Consider the following 24,665-nt stretch of genomic DNA (forward strand, 5'->3'; position numbering starts at 1 on the left):
GGTCGGCAAGTGTTTATTCTAAGTTTTCGAAACAACGATAGCCTACTAATTCGCCAATTCGTGGCGTTACTTCCTACACATGAATAATTTTAAGAATTGATATAAAGGTATGTAGTAAATGTCATGTGACATGACTATTTCTGAGATGCGAAGCATAATTTCCTGTGCAGTTAGGTTAGACTATGTAACAAGTAGGTGTAGTTCCTGTAAACTATTTACCATATTTTAATGGACATTTTCAGCCCATTGGTCCAAGGAGGAAATCTCGCAGCCACATTTTTTATCGAGTACATGACGATACAAGCATGGAGGAACAAGCGACACAGGTATTCCTTTGAAATATGGAACTTTGCATTCCTCGATAGAAATTATAAATACATCTGTGTTTCCGTCACTAGAGAGCTATATCTGTCCTTGCATATCATCGTACAATAATTTGCATCCACTGAAGGCCAAGGACTATACCGACAAATATTTCTTTACTGGACGAGGCACTCCAACAAGTAGCTGCAGACCAGCTCCCTGACTAAGAAATAAAGTTAGAAGATTCCCAAAATAACTACAAGTGCTCCAAAAGAAGATTTAAACCATGAGAAACTTACCGACCAATCTACTCGATAGCTGATAACACTACGCAGACGTTGGCGATCTCATTATAATATTCTTCCATTAACCAATTTAAATGATATGATAACTAACATGCAAAGAATATCATATGTTCACTCATTCCATAATATACCGTAACATAATACACCTATACTTCTAAGAATTACTCTAGTCCTAAATACTCTAATTTGTATGTAATATATAAAAGCTAATGTATATTAATTTTCCTGAATTTTGCGAAAATTTCATAACGGAAGCCGCTTGACATGCGCAGAATGGCCGAGTGACGATCCCGAGGAAAATCATGTCAAACTGTCTCGCGTCGTCGGAGGACGCGATACAAAACCGCGTAAATTATACCGTCTATATAACTAAAATTACGACTAGCTTTCGAATATACAGTGTAACATAACGTTCGAAAGCACTCTGTCCAGTTTTTAAATACTTGCGGAAAAGTATCCACGCAAAAGTCGAATAAAGCAAGAAATCATGTCGCTGTTCGCCTGTTGCGTTCGCCGGGTGAGTAACTACACACAATTAAGCTTCAGAAAAGAGATTAATTTCCAAGAACAGCAGATAACGAGACCGTACCAAGTACAAGATGCTTGTAACAAAAATATCTATCAAAGTGATCGTAAGAAAGGACAATGAAACATCAAAAAGAGGCGGAGGATTGACTAGGTTTTAACAAAAGTATCATCTAATAAACCCTCGCGTCCATCCCCAAAATATCCATAAATGACTTCCTACTTTTGGAGACATACTTCTTATTATTGTATGTTAAAAGAAAAAAGAATCTTGTCACTTAAGTAGAGGATTTCATGACATGTTTTCCTTCGCAACTCGCGAGCCATCTCGGATTCTTGAATCGGAAGGACGGTCGCTATTTCATCGCTCTAATCTTCTTTTTTATTTATTGCCAAGCTCCCGCTCAATAGCTGTAAATTTCGAGGGGGGATGAATTTCGCGTTCACCCTTGTCGACGAGGTAGCAAAATCACTAAATCTGTAGTTGGGGGTAAAAACGAAGTGGCCAGGGTTGGCGGGACGGGTTGACGCAGAAGGGGTTGCCAGGGGAGGCCATGGCTCGCTAGGGGTGAATGGTTAAATTTTCCGCTACTTAGCGGATTTCATGCTCGACAATCAAAGGGGTTGCGTCCTTGCTCTAATCAGAGTCGATATTAATAGACGCCGAGAAGTAGTATTTCTCGCTGCTTGTTCGAACCCCGATGAAGTCGGGCGTGCTTTCGATGCGACTGAGCTCCCTTGACTTTCACAATTCTTCCTGACTTTCGAGATTTTCGTAACTTCCGTGAATTTTGAAACTTCTGCCATTTTCGTGTTTTTCGCGGTTTTAGAGATTTTCGATATTTTCACTTCTGCCATTTTCGTGGTTTTCACGATTTTCGCGATTTCTGCCATTTTCATGATTTTCGCGATTTTAGACATTTTCGAGAATTTTACTTCTGCCATTTTCGTGGTTTTTACGATTTTTACGACCTGCCATTTTCGTGTTTTCGCTATTTTAAACATTTTCGTGATTTTTACTTCTGCCATTTTCGTGGTTTTCACGATTTTCATGACATTTGAGATTTTCGCGATTTATGAAATTGTCGAGACTTTGACGAATTCTCCCATTTCTGTGGTTTTCACAATTTTTGCGACTTCTAAGATTTTCACGATTTTTACAATTTTTGCAATTTTCGCGATTTTTGCGATTTTCGCGATGTTTACCCCTTTCGCGATTTATGAAACCTCCTTCCAGGACTCTAGCATGCGAGCGAAATTTTTTGAAGCTTGTAACGATCATCGTCCAGTTTTTCAAATTTTTTCAGAGCCACCATCGAGTGGACGAGACCCGCTTGCAGGCGCTGATAAGGGAGGCTCCTGAGATATCCTGGGAGAACACCCTGGGGGCTCCCAGCGGCGTCCCCCTGGACGAAGACACCAAGGAGCTTCTCAAGACGTGCATGGACGTCTCCGTGCCACCCCCGACCACATTGACAGAACTCATAAAAAGGAGCGAGATTTTCCCCATCAGTTTCCCGATTAACACCGTGCGTTGCGCCGCCCTCAGAGACAGAGGCATACACCACGACATCTTGGAGGTCCGTCTCGAGCCTAAAAATAATTTCCAAATTTGGACAATCATCTTTTAATACATCTTCCACGGTTTCAGGTAAATGCAAACTCGACCTACCCGGTGATCCACGAGTCCATGTTGCCGCTGATCGCAGCCTGGCTTAAATACAAGCGCACTTATGGCAGTAAGGTCGAAAAAGCATTGTACAGAGACATGGGCCTCGTACAATTCATACAACGGCTGCTAGAAAAGAGAGCCGTACAGTTCGTGGGATCTGACGATCGATTTGTATTAATCGACCATTCGACCGGATCGGAAGGATGGGAAAACGTCGGTACGGAAAACGAGAAAGAGCCACTGGTACACCTTCCGTCTTTACTGGGTTATTACGAAACAAAAAAAAATGGATTGTCATCAGGAATATGATATAACGTCCTGTTCACAGGTCCTGGCAAAGTGTCTGTCATACGATGAGATCAAACTCTCCGCTTTGATGGTGATATCCTCGCACTCGGAATTTATAAACGATGGCTCCCGGGAAAATAGAGGAATCGTTACCAACGATTTCGACTCGGTACAAGCTAGAGGAGTGATCATGGGTGTTGTGGGCACTAGGTAATGTCCTACAATTATGAGAATCTGAAATAATAAAATAGAATGTGAATGATATGAATGGTACCACAGAAATAATTTCTTAATTCAAGGCATTATTACTTGGCTGGAATAAACTCAAATAAATTGGACGCAACATTTTCTTCGGTATGGCGGCAATTTACTTCAGTTCATTCGAGCCTAATGATTATTCTTTGAATTGAGGAAGTATTTCATCGGTTCAATGAATTATTTTTTTTTCTCGGCATGTCGACAGACTTATCAGGCCACCTCGTCAGTATTTTTTCATCTTGCAGATTCGAGAGACCGAAGGTGATGGAGTATCAAGATATCCTGGTCACACCTCTGCAGAACAACATGGATAATGGGTAGGTTAAACCTCGAGGGTGTAATGGTAACGAGTACTTTGAAGCGCATTGAGATTACCACGATTTATTCCTTAACAGATACGGCTCTGCTGTTGAAGGAACCACAGAAGAGAAACGTGGACTTAGAGTTCTGTGGGCAAAATTTTACGGCGAGGAGTACCATCTCCTGTACGAGGAAACGATCAGACGTGTTAAGTCTAAGGAAAATAGAAGATACATTCCACTAACGAGCCAAACTATCTTCGACATTGAAAACTACATGAAGAGGACCCTGTTATCAGTCGAGGTGATACTACTGGAAGCGAACACCAGAGCAGAAAAACAGAACACCACGGCATTCATTCACGTTGTGGGATTTGGATTGGGTAAATCTACGCATCTACTTCCTTTTCCTGCATTCGAGACAAATACCCACGGAAAAGAAAAAAGGCATTTCCACATTTGGCAAAGGACAGCATTGCTGATCAAGTTTACTCTTACTTCCAGAATAGTCGCGGCAGCAGCAACAATTTTAGCAACTATACCGAACGTAGACGTAAACATTGGCGAGGTTTCTTTAGAAAAGTGCTTCCTAAGCGATATTCGTGTTTTTTTTTTTTCTGTTGTCCATATAACAACAACGTTAAATTAAAAGTAAAATTTCTTGTTATGGCTGTGAATTCTTTTTCTGCGTGTACGAGCTGTGTCTAATTTCAGGTGTCTGGCGGGTTCTTCAAGACCAAGAATTGTATTTCCTGAAGACCTTCGAGATCGCTATTAGGAAAATGAACAAGAAATTGAAATACGTGTCGGACATCATGTTCTCGTACTTCAGACACCAGAAGTGCGGTGGTGCCGGTAACGGGGATTACCTAGGAAGTACGTACCTCGGATTACAATTAATCTAATATTTTTCGTTAATCGAGAAGTGTACCGCTTAATCTCGAATTACCTTACAGATATCAGGATTCTCTTCGCTCTTAGGGAGCCTCACAGTAGGCTCGTTCGATCCATGGATGCCAACAAATTGCTGGTAGTAACTTACGCCGCCGATGCAAATGCTTTGCCAGGTCTCTACCCCCTTCGAAATATTGTATAAATGAGAAACTATCTTTCCAAGTGAAATTCATATACGATCGCTTCAGGGAATGAATTTTGGAGTGGATACTTAACATCCAGCGGAGATCCTGCAGCAGCGAGCAGCAGTCAGATAGCAGAGCTGCACAACACCAGAATCAATCCACGAGCCTGCGGGGCAAGTTTGCACGTAGCCTCTCCAGCACACGGGATTCTGCACATAGCTGACTTTGCGAGACTCCATCTTGCTTAGGTATATATAGAGTTGAAATATTAATAAGAAAATTAGCCGCGCTAGTTTGACTTAAGGTAACGTGAAAGTGGCATCAAGGAGGTCTCGTTGATATTGAACTTTTCTTCAAACAGGATGTACCGAATCGTTTCAAACTTAATATTGTGAATATGAAGGCCACAATGAAGGTCTTGACATCCATGAAATTTCAATGTTTGAAATTTCTTTATAGGCATCTTTTAAATTTTTGCATAAAAATAAAATTTCAGGAGTGTAAGGACCTTCTTTATACTTTCCATATCCACGTTGTAAGGTTTGAAACGATACGGTATCCCCAGTTCGAAGAAAAGTTTCACGAACGATTGACCCCTCGGATGCCCATAAATAAGGGACTTCTGATTCTCCAGGAACGGGTTGGCCCCACGGGCACCCCGGGGCAGCGAAGACCCTCGCGATCACCACGCAGTCAAAGAAGTCGAAGTGCCGACGTAGACTGTCTAAAAAAATACGCCGAAAGACGGGTCGAAGAGAGGAGACACACTGAGATCGCCGACACAACCAAGCTGGACCCTTCAAAATGGATTCCCCTCCCCAGGAGCATATCGAAGAGTCAAAATCCAAACCGAAAGCAGTCAAGCCAGGCGCAGAGCCAAGAGGAGACAGAAGACCCTAAGGCAGACTCCTCCAGATGGATCCCGATATTATCCCGAAAAATCTCCCCTAAGCAGGAAAGACGAGACTCTCGAGAGGCGCCAGAGAAGCAGGAACGTCCTGTGTCGAAACAACTAGCGGCCAGGAGCCAAAGCACGGATGTAAATTATTGCAGAAAACCCGAACGGTGCATAGAAGAGCGAAGGCACACCGACTTTGGAGAGGGAATGGACATGAATGCAAAATGGCTGAACGCCAGAGGCAAGGACGCTCGTTACGACGTCCTTCTTGCCAGGAATAAGGCGAACCAGAACGATGGGAGCAAAAATGGAAGCACAAGGTGGATGACGTTCACGAAGAACCCTTCGCCATGCCCGATGCCTAAGAGAAACCTAGATAGGAAAACCTCCGTTGTGGAGATCCAGAGAAGAGGAAGCGTGGTCGCAGTCACCATGGGGGAACGTCTTCGAGAGACCAAAATCGAGGACACGTCGGACTGGCAGCCATCTAGAAAATTTTCCTCCCAGACATCCAGAGAGTCGGACATGCCCATGATAGACGAGGACCAGCCTGTCGACCAGGACGGTCAGGGTCAGAAAAGCGAGAGGGATGTTAAGGATGTGCAGGAAGATGGAGTAAATCCAAAGGGAGCCGAGAACCAGGCGGATGCGGACAAGGCCAGCAGCATCGACCAGCGAATCAAGGAACTTTATGATTTCAAAACGGAGAACGAGTGGCCGGTGAGGCTAAATAGTCCTGCGGCTGCCAGAGAAATCACCAGGGCGGATAAGAAGACGAAGGAGGAGCGATACGTCCCCAAGAGAAGGAACAGTCAGGACCTGGAATTTAACGATAGGATGGGGAAGACCAAAGACTCGACTTCCTGCAGAAAGGACGAAAAGCTGGCGGCAGAAGAGGGGGACGTCTTCGAGGACGACAAGGACGAGCGGATGAGGAGGTTCCACGAGAGGCTGAGATTCAGCGAGGATCTGGGAGAGAAAAGGGCTCATGCAAGGGCCAGAAGGGTGCATTCGGATGACTACGACGAGAGACACAGGATCTCACTAACCGATGCCAGAAAATGGAGCAACGAGGAATCTTGCGATAGTCCTGTTCACAGGGAGAGTAAAAGGAACTCCGACGTGAGCGCCAAGTCCAAGGACTCCAAGATCAGCTACGCCGAGATCGACTTCTCGAAGAGGAACTCCAGAACCAGCGATAGCAGCTCCGCCAGCTATGCCACGATCAGTCAAGGAGCTAAACGTGGAAGCATGGACTACAAGCCCACGAAACAAGTCGAACTTCCCCCTAGAAGAGCCTTTAGTCAGACCGAAGAGAGACCCTCCACCCCGATCCCACCTATCGAGTTCAACGACTCGCATCCTGCAGATAAAATCATCTCGATGCGACACAAGGGCGACAACAGTACGCGGTACAAAGTCTACTTGACATAGCCAAAAGACCACTCGGCGTCTCTCGTCGGTGTGAAAATCGAAATCAGGGAACAGCTTCGGGAGACCAAGATTTAAGGTGATACGAAAGTGGCGAAGGGTCAATTGTGATATTTTTTTCTCCAAACTGGGTGTACCGAATCGTTCCAAACTTTACCACGTGAAATTTCAATTTTTATGAAAAATCTTTAAATCGTCTATGAACAAATTAAGAAAAAACAAGCCTGAACTTTCATGAGCGTCGGGACCTTCCTTATAGCCTCTATATTCACGTTGTAAAGTTTGAAACGATTCGGTACGCCCACTTCGGATAAAAGTTTCACGGCTCAGAATTCTTCGACGCCACTTTCATATCACCTTAAGGTGTTCGAGAGATCTGGAATCGACTAGAAAATGAAATTCCGAGTCTGATGAATCTTATTCATAGTCAAAGCTTATAATCACTATCGCGGGACACGCGAGGTCGCTATTTCCTATCACAGTTCTTAAACTCATTCCGGAATCCTCCACCAGCGTCTTTGGCAAAGGAGATCGCCTTGACTCTTTTTCGAGCCGAAGACAGGACTCCGGGGAGAGATCTGCATTCCTTGTTCCGTCCAGCAGCATCCTCGACGTCCTCTCCCTCCACCTTGAGCCTCTTTTGTCCACTGCCATTGACTGGACTATTTACAACGGAGCAGCTCAAAGAATTGCCTGTACTCTGGGGAGATTTCGGGAAGACCCCCGAGGACCTCAATAGAGTTCCTGGAGGGCGAAGCAAGCTTCCGCCTCCTGGACCACTTGGCCCATAATGGCTCCTCGACGCCATCATTGTCGGTGACGTGTTCCGCTTGGTAGAGGAATTCACACTTCCGGTACTGGGGGCGATCATCAACAGATTGTTCCCATTCTTGTCGCAAGTCAAGCGAGGACTTGGATGCTGGATACTCTTTGGCCCGTGGAAATTAATCTCGCATCCTTGGGCGGTGTCGGTCATCTTCTCGTGCTTGAAGAAGGATCCACTGGATTTCGATTGATAGCTCGTTGAATTATGAGCGGAAAATGGTGGTTCACATTTGATCCTGACGTCCTGTTGCTGCAGGCCGTTGCGATCCTGCTTCTTCTGCCACTCCAAGACGTTGCTGAGGAGCTGGATGTACCTGAAGAGAGAACGTTTGCGGGTACCTCGAGAGATAAAGCACCTCGAAGAAGGCGAACCGAGTCTTTACCTTATTGCCATTCGCAGGATCTCGTTCTTCGACAGCTTTTTGTCCGGCGGATGGGTCGGCACCAATTTCCGGAGCTCAGCAAAAGCTCCACTAACGTTTTGCTGCCGCCATCGTTCTCTGCTGTTGGTGAACAACTTCCGCACCCCCGAATTTCCAAGGCGAGGGGAAGGAGACCCTAACCTGCTGCATGTCGTCGAAATGCCGTCTAGCTACAAAACGATTGTCGATCAGAGATGGTGCTTCGAGATGACTACACTGAGAAAAGAAAAACTTCACTGAAACATATATTTTTCACATATACATTGTTGCCTGACTCATATACAATCGCAAGAAACAATTATTTGGTTGAGAAGAAAAATTCTTCATTTAAAAAAAAACTGTTTAATCGATCTGACGTTTCTTTGGACGCATCTGATCGGAATTTTGTTATAGCGATGCGTATTTCTTTCAGTCAACCAACTTCTTTTCTCGGGGTATAGGTGTACGATTTTATTAATACCGCAACCTGCGTAATTATTTTCCGGAAAATCGAGAGATGGTACTTCAATAATCCACCTAAGAAGGTCGAAAAATATTTCTAAGCGGAATTTCGATCCTTTCGCGGGACCAAAATCGATGCACCGTATTCACCGTAATGTTAACTACAACCATGTATGATATTATTAACATCGCCATCGGCGCAACTATTCCTCCCGAAAATCGCTGACATCCTGAATCGTCCGATGTCGTTATCGTAACTAGTACTTTGTATATTAATGGCGTTCGGTCGAAGTGGCAAATTATATATATATACATAATGTTTCCAGTGGTTTAGAGTGGGTATTAAGTGTAAGTAACGGGTCCATTGTGACGATTACAGTAGGGAATAAATGAATAAACTACTTACGGAATTCGCTCGGTCTCTTCTTCTCTTGTGGTCGTCTTCGTCGTCCGTGTCATGGGAATAAAATTCGTCCGACAATGTCGCTTCTTCTTCGGTGTCTCTTGGAGTTTCCGGCGAATCACCGGGCTCTTCTACGAGCTCTCCTTCTCCAGAAAGCAAAGAATCCGCAGGGGAGCTGTTTTCCCTCTCTGCCGAATTTACCCCGTTGCCGTTGCTGCATGTTAACATCGGCTGCAAAAATTAATGTCTCTTGTAATTTAAGGGGACGTGGAAATACCATCCGAGGGGTCAATCGTGCATGAAACTTTTCCCCGAACTGAGCTTACCGAGTCCAGTTTCAGAATTTCATTATTTTCGCCAGTACTCAGTATTTGATACGGAAAAAATTTGCCGGTCGCGAATGTGTTAACAACGTGTACATGAAGACTATAAGGAAGGTCTTGACACTCGGGAAATTTCATTTTGTATAGGAAATTTAAAAAATGACTATAAACAAATTTAAAAAGAATTGAATATTCGTGGATGTCAAGGCCATAGGAATAATTTGTTAATTCAAAGAATCATTATTTCATTCGAGTAAGCTCGAATAAATTGGATGCAACGTTCCTTTCGGAATTCTGCCCATTTATTCGAGTTCATTTCAGCTAAATAATTATTCTTCGAAGTAAGAAAATATTTCTTCGGTGTCATGAATTATTTTTTCCTCAGTCCTCCATATTCACATTGTAAAGTGTGAAATGACCCGGTAGATCGAGGTCGGAGAAAAGTTTCATGAATTTTACAAATTACCGCTCCGATTTTGTACCCATTGGTCCAGTTACGCAATTTCCCTCGAGAAGATATTTCAACCACATTGTCGCTTAGCAAATATTTATTCTACGAGGCTTGCGATATCGTTTTGAAATTATCACTCGCGATAACACTTTCCAAGCATCTCGGGAAAACCGGGAAAATCAATTGTCCTTTATCGAGTTTGTCCTGATTTTTGGAAACTCCACCGGAAGACACGGCCGAGATTTTCTAAATAATTGAATAAACTCGTGATTTTCAATCCAGCGATTGTTGACTGTCGTAACGTTCGGCTATCTTCGCGATAAAACGTTTGTCGCGCATTTTTCAGAGAACTCGACTAATTAGCGAATAAACAATTACCCTACATTGCGTGGAGAGGAAATAGATAGCGCAACTTATCCGAGACTGCCCCTGACATTCAGTAGATACGAGGAGCAGATAATTTATCAGGGCTCGTTCCTTGTTCCCTAGAATGACGTCGTAACAAGCATATTTCAACAATTTAATCCTTAACAATCCACTTTTCACGTATATTTCCCATTAAAAGGGAGCAAGAAGCACTCGAAAATTCGTCCTTCCACCCAGGTCCTTTCAAGAGAGGAGAAGCGTCCCCATCGATTTTTGCGGGAAACTCGATTATTAAAAATTACCATTGCGTTGGCTGTATCTTGGAGAGATGCCGAGTGGACACTTCACTGAACTGATTAATTAAAGAAATAATTAAAAATGTGATAGCCTCTGGAAATTCGACCACGATCACTTGGGACGAAGGCTCGACGTCGGAGGAAAGGGGCGACTACAGAGTCGAAGACTGACGACTTGACAGAAGTGTCGACGTCAACCGAGCTGAATTGACTGGAGATGTGTCCAGCAAGTCCTGGCAACCCCCGGGAAAACGAAATTGGCGAAGGCGGAGCACTGGAAGCTGCGTGGGTGGAGCCGAAGTCCGGGGCCGACCCACTCCGATGCAAACGCAGCATCCCTCTCAGCTGGACCACGGGAGAGAATTCCCTCTCCCAATGCCGAACCAAAACACTTCGATGCAAACGCAGCATCCCTTTCGATCGGGCCATGAGAATGAATTCTTTCTCCCAATGCCGAATCGAAAAACTCCGATGCAAACGCAGCATCCCTCTCAGCTGGACCATGAGAGAGAATTCCCTCCCCCAATGCCGAACCGAAACACTCCGATGCAAATGCAGCATCCCTTTCGACTGGACCATGAGAGAAAATTCTGTCTCCCAATACCGAACCAAAACACTTCGATGCAAATGCAGCATCCCTTTCGACTGGGCCATGAGAATGAATTCTTTCTCCCAATACCGAACCGAAACACTGATGCAAACGCAGCATCCCTCTCAGCTGGACCACAAGAGAGAATTCCCTCTCCCAATGCTGAACCGAAACACTTCGATGCAAACGCAGCATCCCTTTCGACTGGGCCATGAGAATTAATTCTTTCTCCCAATGCTGAACCGAAACACTCAGATGCAATCGCAGCATCTCTCTCAGCTGGACCATGAGAGAGAATTCCCTCCCCCAATGCCGAACCGAAACACTCCAATGCAAACGCGACATCCCTCTTGGCTGAAACACGAGAGAGAAATCCCAATGCCTAACCGAAACCTTAAAACACATATTCCACAATAAATAAATTATGAAATTTCCATTCTCCTTTCTCGGCTTGAAAGTATATCACATCCCCAACACCTTGCATCGGAAAGTGACTTGTAAGCCAAAATTGTGTTGGAGATATAATAAATTAAAAAATTATATGCAATCGACGTCTCCGAGCCAGAAAACCTCGGAAGAGCTACGAGATGTAGGAGGGTTGTTTAATCATTATTCAACCAGTTATTTAATATTCTCCCAGATGTAGACCAACAAATAGCTGCCGACATCTCAGGGTGGAAACCTCGCTAAGGATTTAATCCGCTGCTTTCATACGAAATCAAAACGGATTAAGGATTTTCCTTGCATCGCCACCCCTGCCATTCGTCTCGAATACCGAATAAGAAATGAGGGTCAAACGCCCATTAATAAATTTAAATAAAATAATAATTAGCAACATAGGTGTCGCTGAAAGAGGGGGCCTCTTTAGCATGCATTAGGGGCGGCGGTTCCTTTTTTATTTTCGACGACCCCCTGCAGTCAAGTGGCCACCGGCCACGTGCTGCATTATTGTGACAGTTTGCATGGGGTGATACGGATTTTACGGGGGATGCACCCAGTGTCATCGTAGACCCCGATTAAATCATTATAATATCCTCGAGGATGATCGTTCGAGCGTCATTACGAGCCAATCTGCGTGGGAGAATTCAGAGCGAAAGCCACTCCTAAAAAAAAATGAGCCCCCTCTGCTAAAAAGCGATCTACTCCTAACAATATTAAACCCTTTATTTTCATAAACACCATATCCAAAACTCAGTGTCCCTTTTCCGTCGTCAGATGTAGTTCTAAGAAGGTCCTTTGACCATTCCTTCATCCCTCATCGATAAGATTATCTCATAGTGCCAAGATAGTTAAAGGAAAAGCTATAATATTCCGAAATATGAATTTTTACTTCCCTTTCCTTTATCTTTTCGCCGCTACAAGAGCGGATGCAAGGCTTAAAAATTCAAGGTGAATTATTGTTAAAATCGTAAATTATTAAAATAATAAAATAATCTCCCAGGTTTTTCCTCCACTTGTCGATCGATACTGCTCCGTTCGATCTCGCTCGGACTTATGCATTTAATATCGAATTTCCTTTTCATGGGACAAATAGTGGCCAAACAAAGCACTCCACCGACGGTGTGCCCTAATCGCGCCATAAGTAGGCGAAGTTAAGGCAGCCCTCGTCCGAAGACACGTGCCGACCCTCCATTGTGTCAAACCAGGGTGACTTTTTACGTTTGCAGTGACTCGGATCCCATGCCACATAACTGCATTCGAGTTGGGTGCATAGCTGCCCATTTTGATCGCATTTATGTACGACCGAGTCGCACCAAAGACCCGCCATAAGATGCCGATATAAATGTGCCATATCGCGACATACGAGAATAATTTTCCCCGGATTTACTCATAAACCGATAAATCGCCCCATCGTTAGGTGGAGGTTCGCATGGGGGTTGCAGAGGGTACAAAGTGGTTTCCCACAGGGGTTTGAATCGCGGTTAGACTGGCTCGTGATACTGAATTCAATTTCGAGATTAATGGACCTGATTTCTTTTTCATGGTCACTTTATAGCCTCACCGAAAACCGCCTACAATCATACACCTTTATCATCGTACGAAGGAGCGGAATATTTCTCACCGAACACTCGAAATATTCTACATACACTGATAAGAATGCCCGTGTAAATATACATAATCACTGGTTATTTCAATGCTACAATAAATAAGATTCATTCGGCATCTAAATTAAATTAAAGATAATTCCAATGCAATGTTACATTTAATTCCAGTGAAAGAAATAATACTATCGATATACAATGTTATGTGTGTTTGTACATTTTCTTAATTTGGAATTTTCCCATTCTATCCCTTCTTTTTTATGCGAATGAGGTGTGTTAAAAATGAATGTAAATTCTCATCGATTTTTATCAGTGTACGCAGATCTATCTTAAGAATTATATTTTTTTTGTATCAGACCTTACAGATGTGTTACTCGGGGTACATGTATCTGAAAAATGTAATAATGGTGGAAGTACAATATGGTGGAGTTGCACCCTCGAATTGGAGGCGCATAAAGGGTGTGTCAATAGAAAAGAGGCGTGTCTCTCGGTTTGCGCAGTGTCCCATGAACGTCAACGCGTTTTACCCCCAGAGGTGCGAAGGGGTGAGGGTAAAATCAATTTTCCTTATCGCATCCCACCAGCCGCCCCATATTAATTCCATTACTAGTGTTTGTCTTCTACGTGTGGCCATGCGCGACTTATCGATCGAGAACCAGCATTTCTGGAATTTGGTCCTACAACCCGGCTAAGAGATGTTTAAACAATCACCGAAACCGTCGCATGTCCCTCGATAAATGCAAACTCCCGAACAATGCCGATACACACCGCGGATATTTAAATTTATGCAGAAATTTCGTCGGGTAGATGAATAATAATAATTGGAAATAGTTCTTGATGTCGGTCACTTTAGTCGCACGGTTAATGTTTATTTGGGAAATCGCATTAGTCGTTTGCAGAGGATTTGGACAGGTCTCGTGAGATTTTCTCTGAAACCTCTGGAAAAACAGGACGCCTCGGAAAAGCTGGGAGTGTCTCGTGTCGATAAGGGATGCTCCGCCCTTCGATGCGAAATCCTCGTCCACCCCCGCAGTCTCGTGACTTTAGGGTCAACTTGTTAGCCAGTCGTTGTTTCCGGCATGAAAAATTAATCCCGACAGATTAGGGGCACAAATCGGGGGGGCGATTAATTTTTAAGATGCCGGAAAGCCGAGGGATTAATTTTTAAGGCGCTCTCGAAACGGGGATCACGCTTACCCTTTATTAAAGACTTCGCGAAATACAAGATTGAAAGAAAGAAAAAAGAGGACGGTCAAAGCGACGTATAACGTTCGTTAAAATTTATTCCAAGATACTTTCCGTATGGAAAATTGTACCTACGCATCCAGACAACGTCTTATGCATCGAACAATCGCCTCGCAATTGTTATGTGAAAATATCGCCTTTTCAATTTGCGCAAACAAGCGTACTCGTGTACAATTCCTGTTGCACGGCTCGTACGTCTGAACGTGTTTCCGCAAACATCGTCCTAGAATGTATGTATTTGTACAGCCTTATCTACACATATACGTAGCGATTCGTAATCTCATTATAATTAGAACAGTGCGTAAACGCCAGTCTTACATTCCTATCACGACTAGGTTCTCCTTAAAGCCTCGGAATATTATTTACAATACGACCGCTGTATAACATAACGAGAAATTAAAGACATTTTCACGAGACGATAACCGAAGTGTCATCGCCCCTGATTACAGCCTCCGCTATGAATGACACGAGTCGAAGCGATTTTCCTTTATCAGAGGACATACTGATTCGTATTGATTTGCTTTCGATGGACCTAGACATCCGTTGGGTAATCGACCTCCAAGAAGTCTATCGGATATCTAGGATGTTGATAACCAGAGATAATTGATAAGAAAGAATCAGTGCTCATGGAGCTAATATTCTCTAACGTGGGGAATAACGTGAGCTATGTATTTTACGAGTCATTATACTTAGAGGAATATTGTTCTTAATACTCTTCCGGTGGAACGGTGCACTCTTCAGTCGTATAAAAAAAAAATGCAACGTTTCAATATGCTTATATCACATAGCGCTGGAAAATAATAACTTAGGAGTTTAACATATGCCCACTCTCGATGATTCGTTTGCACACACATCGTTCGCCAAGATCGTCCCAATAAAAATGAAAACGACTGATAACGTCGTTACCCTCCGCGAATCGTTCAGCCTCCATTGTGGAAATGCTTCGTTAATATTTAACAAGCGGGGCTTGTGTCAGTGAAAAGCGAACAGCATGATCAACAAGGGTACTGTAATAATACAGATCATGTACACAGCCGTCCTCGGCTCGCAGGTCGATACCACAACGAATTCCTCGTTCCATTGAGAGTCGTTATCACCCAAAGGCAATTCCAAAACCGCCTTTTCGCCACTGAAAAAATTCAGGGGTAGCGAACACTCTTCGGTCGTGTTTTTGCAAGCGTGAATCGGGTCCGAGGTGTCGTAAACCGTTTTCAAGAGCTCGAACCGTATCCTTATGTAATTCGGCTGTATCTCGTTTTCCGAATTGAAGACGAAAAAGTAATAACCATTCGTGGGCACCCTGAGAAGAGGAACAGAAATGTTTAGTACTCAAAAGTTTACATATTCTGTAAACCGCAGCAATTCTCATACCTGTAGGTGACGGTGTTGGCCAAGGATGCCAAATGGTGATGCTTTTCGAATTTTGGAGTGCACTGTTGATGAGGCGTCAAGGGCAGATTCAAAATGAGGCCCTTGCAATCCAAAAGACGTTCTTCGGAACTGCTGAACGAGCTCCAAAATTCTGAATTGCTTCTGTCATTCAAGGTAGTCTCGTTTACGGTGCCCCTGTCTTCGGCGATGCCGTCTGGATGCAGAAGTCCCTAATGTTTGGACTTGTTTGTAATCGCCGAATCATTAAACGAATAAAAATCCACATAGAAATTGTAATCACCTCCTCGACCGCAGCGTCGGCTTCCGAGTCGTCTTGCGTGAGTTCTTCCCCCAAGGGTGAAGAAAGGATCAGTTCCCTCTTCCTTTTCCTCAGGGTCTTCGAATCCTTAATCACCATAGCTTCGTTTACCATTTTCCTAAGTTTCCCAGCCTTTGCTCGTCCCTCGTCCATCTGATCTACCAACTTTTTAAGGACTGCTTTCCCTCGGTCGCCCAAGGACCCCAGCTTTCCCAGGATTTCCCGAAAAACCTCCCCAGATGCCGTTTCCGGCGCCTCGGACCGATCACTTTCGTTTCCCCCTGGAGATATCTCCGTAGTACTTATCAAATCACTAACAATCGCCTGTTCACTCGTTGACGTTCCTTCCGAAACATTGTCTGGCTCGGTGTACAGAGTAGTAAGGTATTCAAGGGTCGTCGATTGATTTTCCCGATGGATTTCCGGATTTCCCTCGAAATCCTCATTTTTATCCGACCTACTTTCCGCCGGATTGATTTTCAAACCCGAGTCTTTTTTCCTTGTACCCTCTGTGGAGGCTTCGCTCTCAGTTTTGTACGGAAAATCTGCAGATACGACAGGAGGCTTATCGATGTTGGCACTCTCCTTGAAGACCCCCTCGTAATGATGATGAGGGCTTTCCTTCTGTTTCTTCTTAGTCTCCAGAGTTTTCCTAAACAGCTCGGTTAATATACTTCTCATAGCTTTCGCATCCAACTCGTGGCTACTGTAGTGATAAGGAATTGGCAGAGTGTCGTTTTCATTGGGGTTGCTGCTCTGCTGAAGAAACTGAATCCCCTGACGAACCCTCTTCATCTTCTCCGGCTCGTTGCTAGGGTGCTCGTCCTTGGAAAAAAAAAGAAAAAATCAGGGAAATATAAACAAACGTCCGCCACATCGAGCTCTTTAACGGAAAATAACGAGTTTACGATATCGCTGAAAATACCAACGGCAAATAATCCCCGAGCAGTATCAATTTCTCCATTGACTGTGTGGGTCCACCTGACCAAATAGTTACAACGATCACGAGTACTCGACATAAGGTGCAATAACTTCGCGATAAAATGCCGGCATCTCCACAAACGTCCTTCGTTTTATTTGACTGAAATTCACATTATCTTCCTCGATTAAAATCCGACACAAGGAAACTGCGAGGGAAAAACGGACGGCATTTGTTCGTCCACTCCAGGAGAGTCGTCTACCTCAGTATCGTTCCAACCTCTTTGTATCCATTATCGAGTAAATAATTGATGATGCGGCCCAGACTTGGAAAAACGACCGTCAGGATATGTGCAATAACAGTGGCAATTAATTAGACCCGAGAGGGTGTAGGCGCAATGAACGTATCCAGATAAATTGATACCCTCGAGGAACCAATTACCCCGGTGCGTTATTATCTCCCGGGTTATCATAGATGACGATGACCTCCTTAGATGATCGAACTCGTCGCGTAGATTAAATTTAAGCTACCGGGGAGGGGTGAACGCTGAGGAAATAATTATTTAAACGATATCTCACCTCGAGAGTCCCGTTTATGGTAAGTGTATATTAAAATAATTATTTAAACAATATCTCACCTCGAGGGTCCCGTTTACGGTGAGCAGGCCGCGCTCCTGGGCGACCTCGAGGAGCTCCTCCAGCTCCTCGCTGCTGTCATCACCGATAAAGGCGCATTCGTGCAAATGTTTATGACCTCGAATCATAGTTAAAGATGCGCCAGGCCATCTGCAATGACACGGAGTCAGTGATAACGCCCCGGCGAATTTTTTTTTCTTCATCCTTCCGAAGTCTACCTTACACAAGTGGAAACCGTGACGCTGCTTCCTCGGAGTAAGTAGAAGCCCCAGTACTCCTTCATGTCATTCTCCAGAATCAAGTGCCTTGTCATTGACACCGGAATTACCTCCCGTTTCACCTCGGGCACGTCCCTCATGAGATAGGCGTTGAACGTTCCGTTAACCTTGACGACTTGTCGCTGTTAAAAGAAATATATTCATGAATTAAAAACGTGAAAAATCAGCTGCTGAAGGCCGCCAGAGATGCTATCAAAAAAATAACCGTGGACGGCTTCGAATTCGACACTCGCGACACTTCGATATCGCACGTCCTAAAGGACCCTCATCTACGCGGCAGTGATAACAAGGTTATCACAAGAGCGACTTGAGATGAATTCGCGATAGCGGTCCTTTTCGACCTCGGAACATTTTTTTTTCTTTTTTTTATAAATGGAAGGCTACGACTCGCATAACGCTAGATCGTCGGGTAATTGCCACAATGCCAGTACCTGGCACCACGTTGTGGACACTCTGCCATCGATCAGTCTTTGATCGGAAATCGTCAATGGATAAAGTTGTTCGGAGTAAACTCGATATCGCAGATACAGCGGACCCGCCACCAGAATTGCCGGAAGAAATGCCCCTAAAAGGCATAATCGAACCAATCTAATCGGAACCTTGAACCCTGAACTCCTTGGCTGCCAATCTCTGGGTCGAGCACCTTCCTCTATAATAGAAAGTGTAATAAATAGAAACAATTTTTTTTTTTAATAATTTCATACCGATGATATCGAGATAGTTTCGCCGCGTAACGATTCCACCCTCGATGGTATCGTTACTTGCAGTTCTTGTGACAAGTCTTTCTCGATTCCTCGATAAGTTATAACATCTTGATCCCGAGATATGACAAGAGATATCGTAAACAAATGCACAGACTGCTGGATGCATTCCGCGACGATATCAAATACGCGTATCTCCCTCTGGGAATTGCACTACGCATCGCTATAGAAACTGAGAAGATTAATTTCCCTAAAATTCTTATCGATCGAGAGAACCTTTCAGTTCTCATTGGCAAGATTCGAAGACTGCCAGAAGAGGAAATAGTAATTCAGGAAGCAACTAAACCTCCTATTTCTCCGGCAATATATTCGATTTGAACGCGAGGACGCGTGTCTTCCTCTGAAAATAGCGTCATGCGTCGCCATGGAAACCATGAATATAAATCCCAGAATATTATCAACGATCGGCAAGGATTCTTCACTTCTCATTGGCAGGATTAGAAGACTACCAGAAGGGGAAATGTTAGTCCAGGAAGCTGCCGAACCGTCCTATTTCTCCGACAATAAATTCGATAAAAGTGCGAGGTGGCCAATTTAAAGACCCTGACATCACATCTAGCGAAGGTGGTATTCGACGTACGTTGAATAGTTAATTGTTTCCCATGAATAATTCAGGCAATCCCGCTGTACAGAAGCCTGAAAACAAACATAAATCACGGTGCTTCGATGTCACGACCCACCCGCACTTTTCTAAGCGATTTATAAAGAATGTGCCTTTGAAATAAAGACGCCCCGAGTGCATTACTCAATCGGGTGAATAAAATTCTCGACACTCGGTATCTCAGTCGAAGACATGTCATTTAAATGAAGAACCATTCCCGATCGCGTCTAACTGATACAATCCAGATCTAATCGATTCGCCAATAGGACTAAGCAAATATTCCAATCGAAAGTATCCGGTTTATCAGCACTCGGAAGCTCTCAGAATTCGATCTTGATTGTACAGATTGACGTAAAGGAGGAGTTTATTTCCCGCCGGTTAAAAAATTTTCCACAGCCATCCCGGCAGTCTTTAAAGAATCTTAATGCCATCGCAGGTAAAAATGAAAAACCTATCGGTGTAAATACCATTTGTACCATCGAAGGTAGAAATAAAAAACCTATCGAGTATACTGTCAACTCGTAGAGGTTAAAATATTATTTATTCTATCGAAGGTAGGAATTAAACATCTACCGAGTATATTGTCAACACATAGCGGTTAAAATATTATTTATTCTATCGAAGATAAAAATTAAAAACCTACCGAGTATACTATCAACTCGTAGCGGTGTCGTAGGCATGGTGAACAGCGCGTGGGCTGTTGCTTTCACGAGGCCTGGCACTGATATATCGGCGGGTCGTTACATCGACATGTTACTTCTCCGTGACAAAAGCGAGGAAAGTGACGAGAGATATACACTGTCACTCGAAATCGAAGGAAAACACATCGGGCGAGTATAATGGAGTGCGCTCATAAGGCCACGCAAAGTCCACGCGTTTCCTCGGGCGAGTTTACGTTCTCCCACGTGGAGGCCCGTCTACTCGTCTTCGTACTTGATTTCACTTTTATCCTCGTCCCGACTTCGGAGGAATCCCTCCTATTCGAGAAAAAAAAAAAGTCCCCGGCCTCGGTAACTTCGAATACTTCAGAGAAAGAAAAAGAGTTCCCGACCTTCGTCGCCGATTCTCGACCGCTTCTGTAACGAAAATCGAAGCACGCTATTAGGACAAGATTTTTCGCCGCCCTTTGAACCGTCTCAGTTGAAATCAACTCTGTACATTGAGGAAGTGAGAAAGGGTCATCCCATTTTCGAGCCATTAACATTTTTCGGTGGGCGTTGAGTAATGCTCTGTCAGTGGGCGACCATGCAATTGAACGATTATATTCCTTCGATTCGGCGCATTCTATCGAGCTTTTGAAAAAAGCAATTTATTTCTAGGTAACTAGTTCGAGGAATTGTCAGCTTATCACTCAGCAGGAGTCTTATCGCTCACAGGTCTGTTAATGAGAAAATCCCACTATTAGCCATCTATTTGTGCAATCATCGCGCTGAGGGGATACATTTGTTTATCAGGGCGTTTAGAGTGAATCAGACCAAATCCTTGATCATTTTCGTTGTATCGCTGTCAGGGGTTGATCAACGTCGAGTATCTCTGTTATCTCTTAATTACACTTGATTGCGATCGACTTTATCTGGGCTCTCGAGGTAAAACCGGGTGTAATCTAATATTCAATTTATCCAACGTTTTTGGAACAACGTCTCGACCTGGATTTTCTATTTCTGAGCAAAGACGTGTAAATTAATCCCCGCGGTTTATTTTTATATTTAACGTCGAGGTACTTACTATTTCGGGTACCGAATAAAGAGAGGTACTCGAGCGCTAATTGCAAATTGTAGCTCGGCCCCGGCGAGGGACGGCGCGACCCTGAAGACGGCCGACACGTGTCTTCAACAAAAAAGACGCAGATTAAACTTCAATTACGCTTCTTTTCTCTAGATACGCTTCTTTCCTCGGAGGAAAAGGAAACCTGGGGTGGACGCGCATCGTCCGATATCGAAAGAACGACTGAGCGGTGCTCGGACTGTCTCGAGACTTGTATCACTTCCTTATCAAGTCATAATACTCGCGGGATAAACGCCGATTAGCGCTTACTGTTTACACTGGATTCAACTATTGGGATCTAACAGCGGAATCCTTACCGCTCCAATTACGCCTAATCACCGTGAAAATATCCTTTTCCCGATTAATAAATCACCGGAGAAATTTCTCGGTAAAATCGCACCTCCTTAAATGCACATCCTTATATACTCTCAGAATGCGTTTTACGTCAGGGTCCCATTATTCCCACTTTAGAGAATCCCGCTGTACTACTATCGAATCTATGATAAGTATGTTTACTCGCAACAGCCGCACAAAAGACCCTGTATCATGCTCTATTTGTATAATTCCGTTTCAAGGGAAATATACAATACCTTGAACGCAATGAGGAATATACGTTTTTTGTTGGGAAAAGGGCTATTTATTGCACATCTAAGTGCTCGAGTCCAATTGAACATTAGATGCTGTACATCTTGCTCGTTGGGAACTAATCATTACTTAATCGCTATATAATCCATTTACATTTCTCGAAATTATTTATGCCGAGAGCGACTCTTGCCCTCCCGAGAACTGCTCGATTTCTCTTTCTCTCCGCGCCGTCGTTTATTCAGGGGATTCCTAGGATCGTAAATCTCAAACCAGTCGTCATCTTTGGTGCTGGCGTCTTTAGCTAACACAGGTGTTTTTTCTTCGCAATGCAGTACATGGGTCATCCATGACTCGTCATTTGGATCGTCCTCCTCGGGTGCTTCGGTAACTTTCTTCTCGTCACTTAACGACTCACTGTCGACTTGCTCCTTAGCACTTTGAAGCTTATTTTTGAATTTCATCAACATTTGAAGAGTAAAGTCTTCACGCGATGCTCCTTAAAGTGACAAGTAAATTGTAAACGACTGCTAGTTAAAAAATAAATACAATAATAAATGTTCAATATACCTTTCTTAGGAACCTTCGACTTAGCTTCCTTGTATTTTTCTTGAGTCTTCAAATATTCCTTTACGAGTCCTGTCTTCTCCTCCTTCTTCGCTTCCTCTTCGATTTTCACTTTTTCACTGGCTTCCTTAGCTCTTTTCTCGTCTCGAACTCCTCGTTTCAAATCGCGAATCTCCTTTCTTATTGCTTCCCTGTTTTATTTTTTATTTTATAGATATATTGGAATTACTCGTCAACATAGAATCATGTTTACTTACGCTTTCTTTCTTCGTTCATCCACTCGATCCTTTCCTAAATAGTATTCTTCATCCGATTCATTTCCAGCTTCCTTCTGATCGGTTTCGTAATCTTTACCCTTCTTGGTACTAGAAGTGCTTTTCGTATCTTTCAATTTATTCATAATCCTTTGTTTCATTTCCCTGGGAAAAGAAGATAAGCGTGTGTTACATTTTGCCTCGTATAAAAAGAATCTGTAAACTTACTCCTTTTCCTTTTTCTTTATTTCTAATTCCTCCGTTGTCAATTCCTCATCTCCGCTTTCCCAATCGCTGCTTCGATCTTCTCTTTTCTTTTTACTCGGTGGCCCGTGAGGCTCTATTGCAGGCTGTGAACTTAATTTTGGATCCATCAAATTATCGTGAGCAGATTTGCCCTTGCCACTCAATTGTTTGTTTAACACAGTGGATTCTTCTTCATCTTCCTCGGCTTCCTCTCCAAAAGACAAGAGATTGAAGTTTCTGAGCCAAGAAACTTAATTAGCAACCTAGCATGAGTTGTCAATATTTAAAAAAATACTTCGAAAATAACTATTTAAATACATGTATCTTTTCTTAAATACTAGTCTTACTTCACAGCTGATGGTTTCTCTTTCTTTTTTAATTTAACTTCCTCGTCCTCTTTTGGAACCGTTCTGGGTTGAATATCTTCAAAAGGATTACTTAAGATTTCAGTACCAGAAATTTTCTGAGGATAATGTGGTCGATCGTTCTGAAATACCAAATGAAGATTATATACCTCATTAATTTTCTCATTTCTTATAAATTTGTACACGGGTAATACCTGGTCAACAAGACCCTCTTCAAGTTTAAGCATATTATACAATGTTTCTCCTGTCACCTTCCCAAATATTGTATGCTTATTCTGTAATTCTGGTGTCGCACCAAGAGTGAAAAAAAATTGGGATCCGTTATCGTCTTTACCAGCATTTGCCATAGCCAGTAACCCTCTGCGGCAGAAACGTAACCTCGTATGAAATTCATCCTGAAACAAGATTTACATAAAACTCCTTTCCAACTAAACATATGTTCAATTATTCAATCACCATACTTTGAAAGGCTGCCCATAGATGCTTTCTCCACCTTCTCCAGTTCCCGTAGGATCTCCACCCTGAACGATAAAACCTTTCACGACTCTATGAAAAATAGTGTCGTTGTAATATCCTTCCATACATAACTGAATAAAATTTCTGCAAGCTTTCGGAGCCTCCTTCGTCCAAAGCTCCAAATCAATGTCCCCAACTGTTGTCTTCATGACAACCTGTTTAATGTAACAAATATATAAATGAAATTCGTACCTTTTAGGTTAGAATTATATAGTATTAAATACTTTTCATAACCTACCTTCCCTGTCGTCGGGGGTTCCTGGATATAAATGTTACTCATCTTCCCGAGTTGTCAATTACATTTACAAAGTAATTGGGCAATTAAACACCTTTTAATGCCAGTTTTTATGAACTACTGTAAACATATCCGTCACATACTGCACTCAGGTTAAATAAATTTATTTATAATCCCCACAGCGCAACGGAAAATGGTCGATGTAAAGAGAAGTAAAGAATATCTACACACCATGTTTCGTTACCATCACAAACCGCTTTTACCCAACGGACGTATGTACACTGAAACTATTCCACATTTAACATAATCGACATTGATCGACGTCGATAAAAAAGATTTTTCCAAATACCTATGTTGCCGACGTTCGTCAACTAAATCTTTACAGCGTGACTTTATATTACCATCATTTTGGCATAGCAGCGCATAAGACACTTTTTTTACCTTTATCCTGTTCAAATGCCAGTTTATCGATTACCAGAGTGTTTTAAATTGTCGTACAATTGTCATGACACTTTCGTATCTCATATTAGAGCCTTCAATAATTGTATATTGATCGAAATTTGAGAGCTCGGCGCCATTTGGTTCTGGTCTAAGCTAAATCAAAAATGTCTTTCAGAAAAATTTGGAAAGTGTCAGAATAATTCCTAGATGCTCACGAGTCATGTATCAAAGTTTCAGACGTTTCGATCCCAATGCCCTTAAAAGAAAAAGTATGTTATTCGAATCGACTGATTTGAGGGGGGTTTCACTTCACCTTAAGCACGCCTGGAATTGAATGGTATTGATAAAAC

At 43.1% G+C, this 24,665-nt stretch overlaps 5 protein-coding genes across 8 annotated transcripts; 2 read left to right on the plus strand and 3 right to left on the minus strand.

Annotated features, from left to right (window-relative positions):
- Window positions 1-9: 9 nt before the first annotated feature.
- LOC105695377 lies at window positions 10-5,482 on the plus strand. Its single transcript, XM_012416891.1, has 11 exons — window positions 10-107; window positions 243-326; window positions 2,441-2,713; window positions 2,785-3,048; window positions 3,134-3,303; window positions 3,597-3,668; window positions 3,747-4,033; window positions 4,365-4,526; window positions 4,607-4,717; window positions 4,793-4,977; window positions 5,364-5,482. The coding sequence occupies exons 2-10, from the start codon at window positions 306-308 to the stop codon at window positions 4,975-4,977; spliced, it is 1,545 nt and encodes a 514-aa protein (XP_012272314.1). The 5' UTR covers window positions 10-107; window positions 243-305; the 3' UTR covers window positions 5,364-5,482.
- Window positions 5,307-7,069, plus strand: LOC105695216. The gene has a single exon (XM_012416569.2). It carries the CDS (start codon window positions 5,331-5,333, stop codon window positions 7,059-7,061), a length of 1,731 nt encoding a protein of 576 aa, XP_012271992.1. The 5' UTR covers window positions 5,307-5,330; the 3' UTR covers window positions 7,062-7,069.
- Window positions 7,070-7,492: 423 nt separating this feature from the next.
- On the minus strand, window positions 7,493-10,771 carry LOC105695378 (protein atonal homolog 1). 3 transcript variants are annotated; one of them, XM_012416892.1, is made up of 4 exons: window positions 10,592-10,771; window positions 9,153-9,380; window positions 8,267-8,475; window positions 7,493-8,197 (listed from the first exon to the last, which is right to left on the minus strand). In XM_012416892.1, the coding sequence occupies exons 1-4, from the start codon at window positions 10,592-10,594 to the stop codon at window positions 7,525-7,527; spliced, it is 1,113 nt and encodes a 370-aa protein (XP_012272315.1). In that variant the 5' UTR covers window positions 10,595-10,771; the 3' UTR covers window positions 7,493-7,524. The 3 variants fall into 3 exon arrangements, with proteins under 3 accessions (XP_012272315.1, XP_012272317.1, XP_012272316.1); XM_012416894.1 differs by lacking the exon at window positions 10,592-10,771 and adding an exon at window positions 10,302-10,374; XM_012416893.1 differs by lacking the exon at window positions 10,592-10,771 and adding an exon at window positions 9,939-10,008.
- Window positions 10,772-14,481: 3,710 nt separating this feature from the next.
- Window positions 14,482-21,596, minus strand: LOC105695339. 2 transcript variants are annotated; one of them, XM_012416832.2, is made up of 9 exons: window positions 21,427-21,596; window positions 21,071-21,172; window positions 19,989-20,421; window positions 18,415-18,632; window positions 17,924-18,105; window positions 17,708-17,855; window positions 16,134-16,976; window positions 15,833-16,062; window positions 14,482-15,761 (listed from the first exon to the last, which is right to left on the minus strand). In XM_012416832.2, exons 3-9 carry the CDS (start codon window positions 20,023-20,025, stop codon window positions 15,434-15,436), a joined length of 1,986 nt encoding a protein of 661 aa, XP_012272255.1. In that variant the 5' UTR covers window positions 20,026-20,421; window positions 21,071-21,172; window positions 21,427-21,596; the 3' UTR covers window positions 14,482-15,433. The 2 variants fall into 2 exon arrangements, with proteins under 2 accessions (XP_012272255.1, XP_012272253.1); XM_012416830.2 differs by lacking the exon at window positions 21,427-21,596 and having other exon boundaries at window positions 21,071-21,406.
- A 138-nt stretch (window positions 21,597-21,734) lies between these two features.
- LOC105695340 (peptidyl-prolyl cis-trans isomerase CWC27 homolog) lies at window positions 21,735-24,176 on the minus strand. Its single transcript, XM_012416833.2, has 8 exons — window positions 23,878-24,176; window positions 23,585-23,794; window positions 23,318-23,518; window positions 23,106-23,245; window positions 22,741-22,995; window positions 22,516-22,677; window positions 22,262-22,449; window positions 21,735-22,190 (listed from the first exon to the last, which is right to left on the minus strand). Exons 1-8 carry the CDS (start codon window positions 23,917-23,919, stop codon window positions 21,859-21,861), a joined length of 1,530 nt encoding a protein of 509 aa, XP_012272256.1. The 5' UTR covers window positions 23,920-24,176; the 3' UTR covers window positions 21,735-21,858.
- Between the last annotated feature and the right edge of the window lie 489 nt (window positions 24,177-24,665).

The sequence above is a fragment of the Orussus abietinus genome, unplaced genomic scaffold, assembly GCF_000612105.2.
Source record: "Orussus abietinus isolate OABI.00-Male unplaced genomic scaffold, Oabi_2.0 scaffold156, whole genome shotgun sequence".
NCBI classification, from domain to species: domain Eukaryota; kingdom Metazoa; phylum Arthropoda; class Insecta; order Hymenoptera; family Orussidae; genus Orussus; species Orussus abietinus.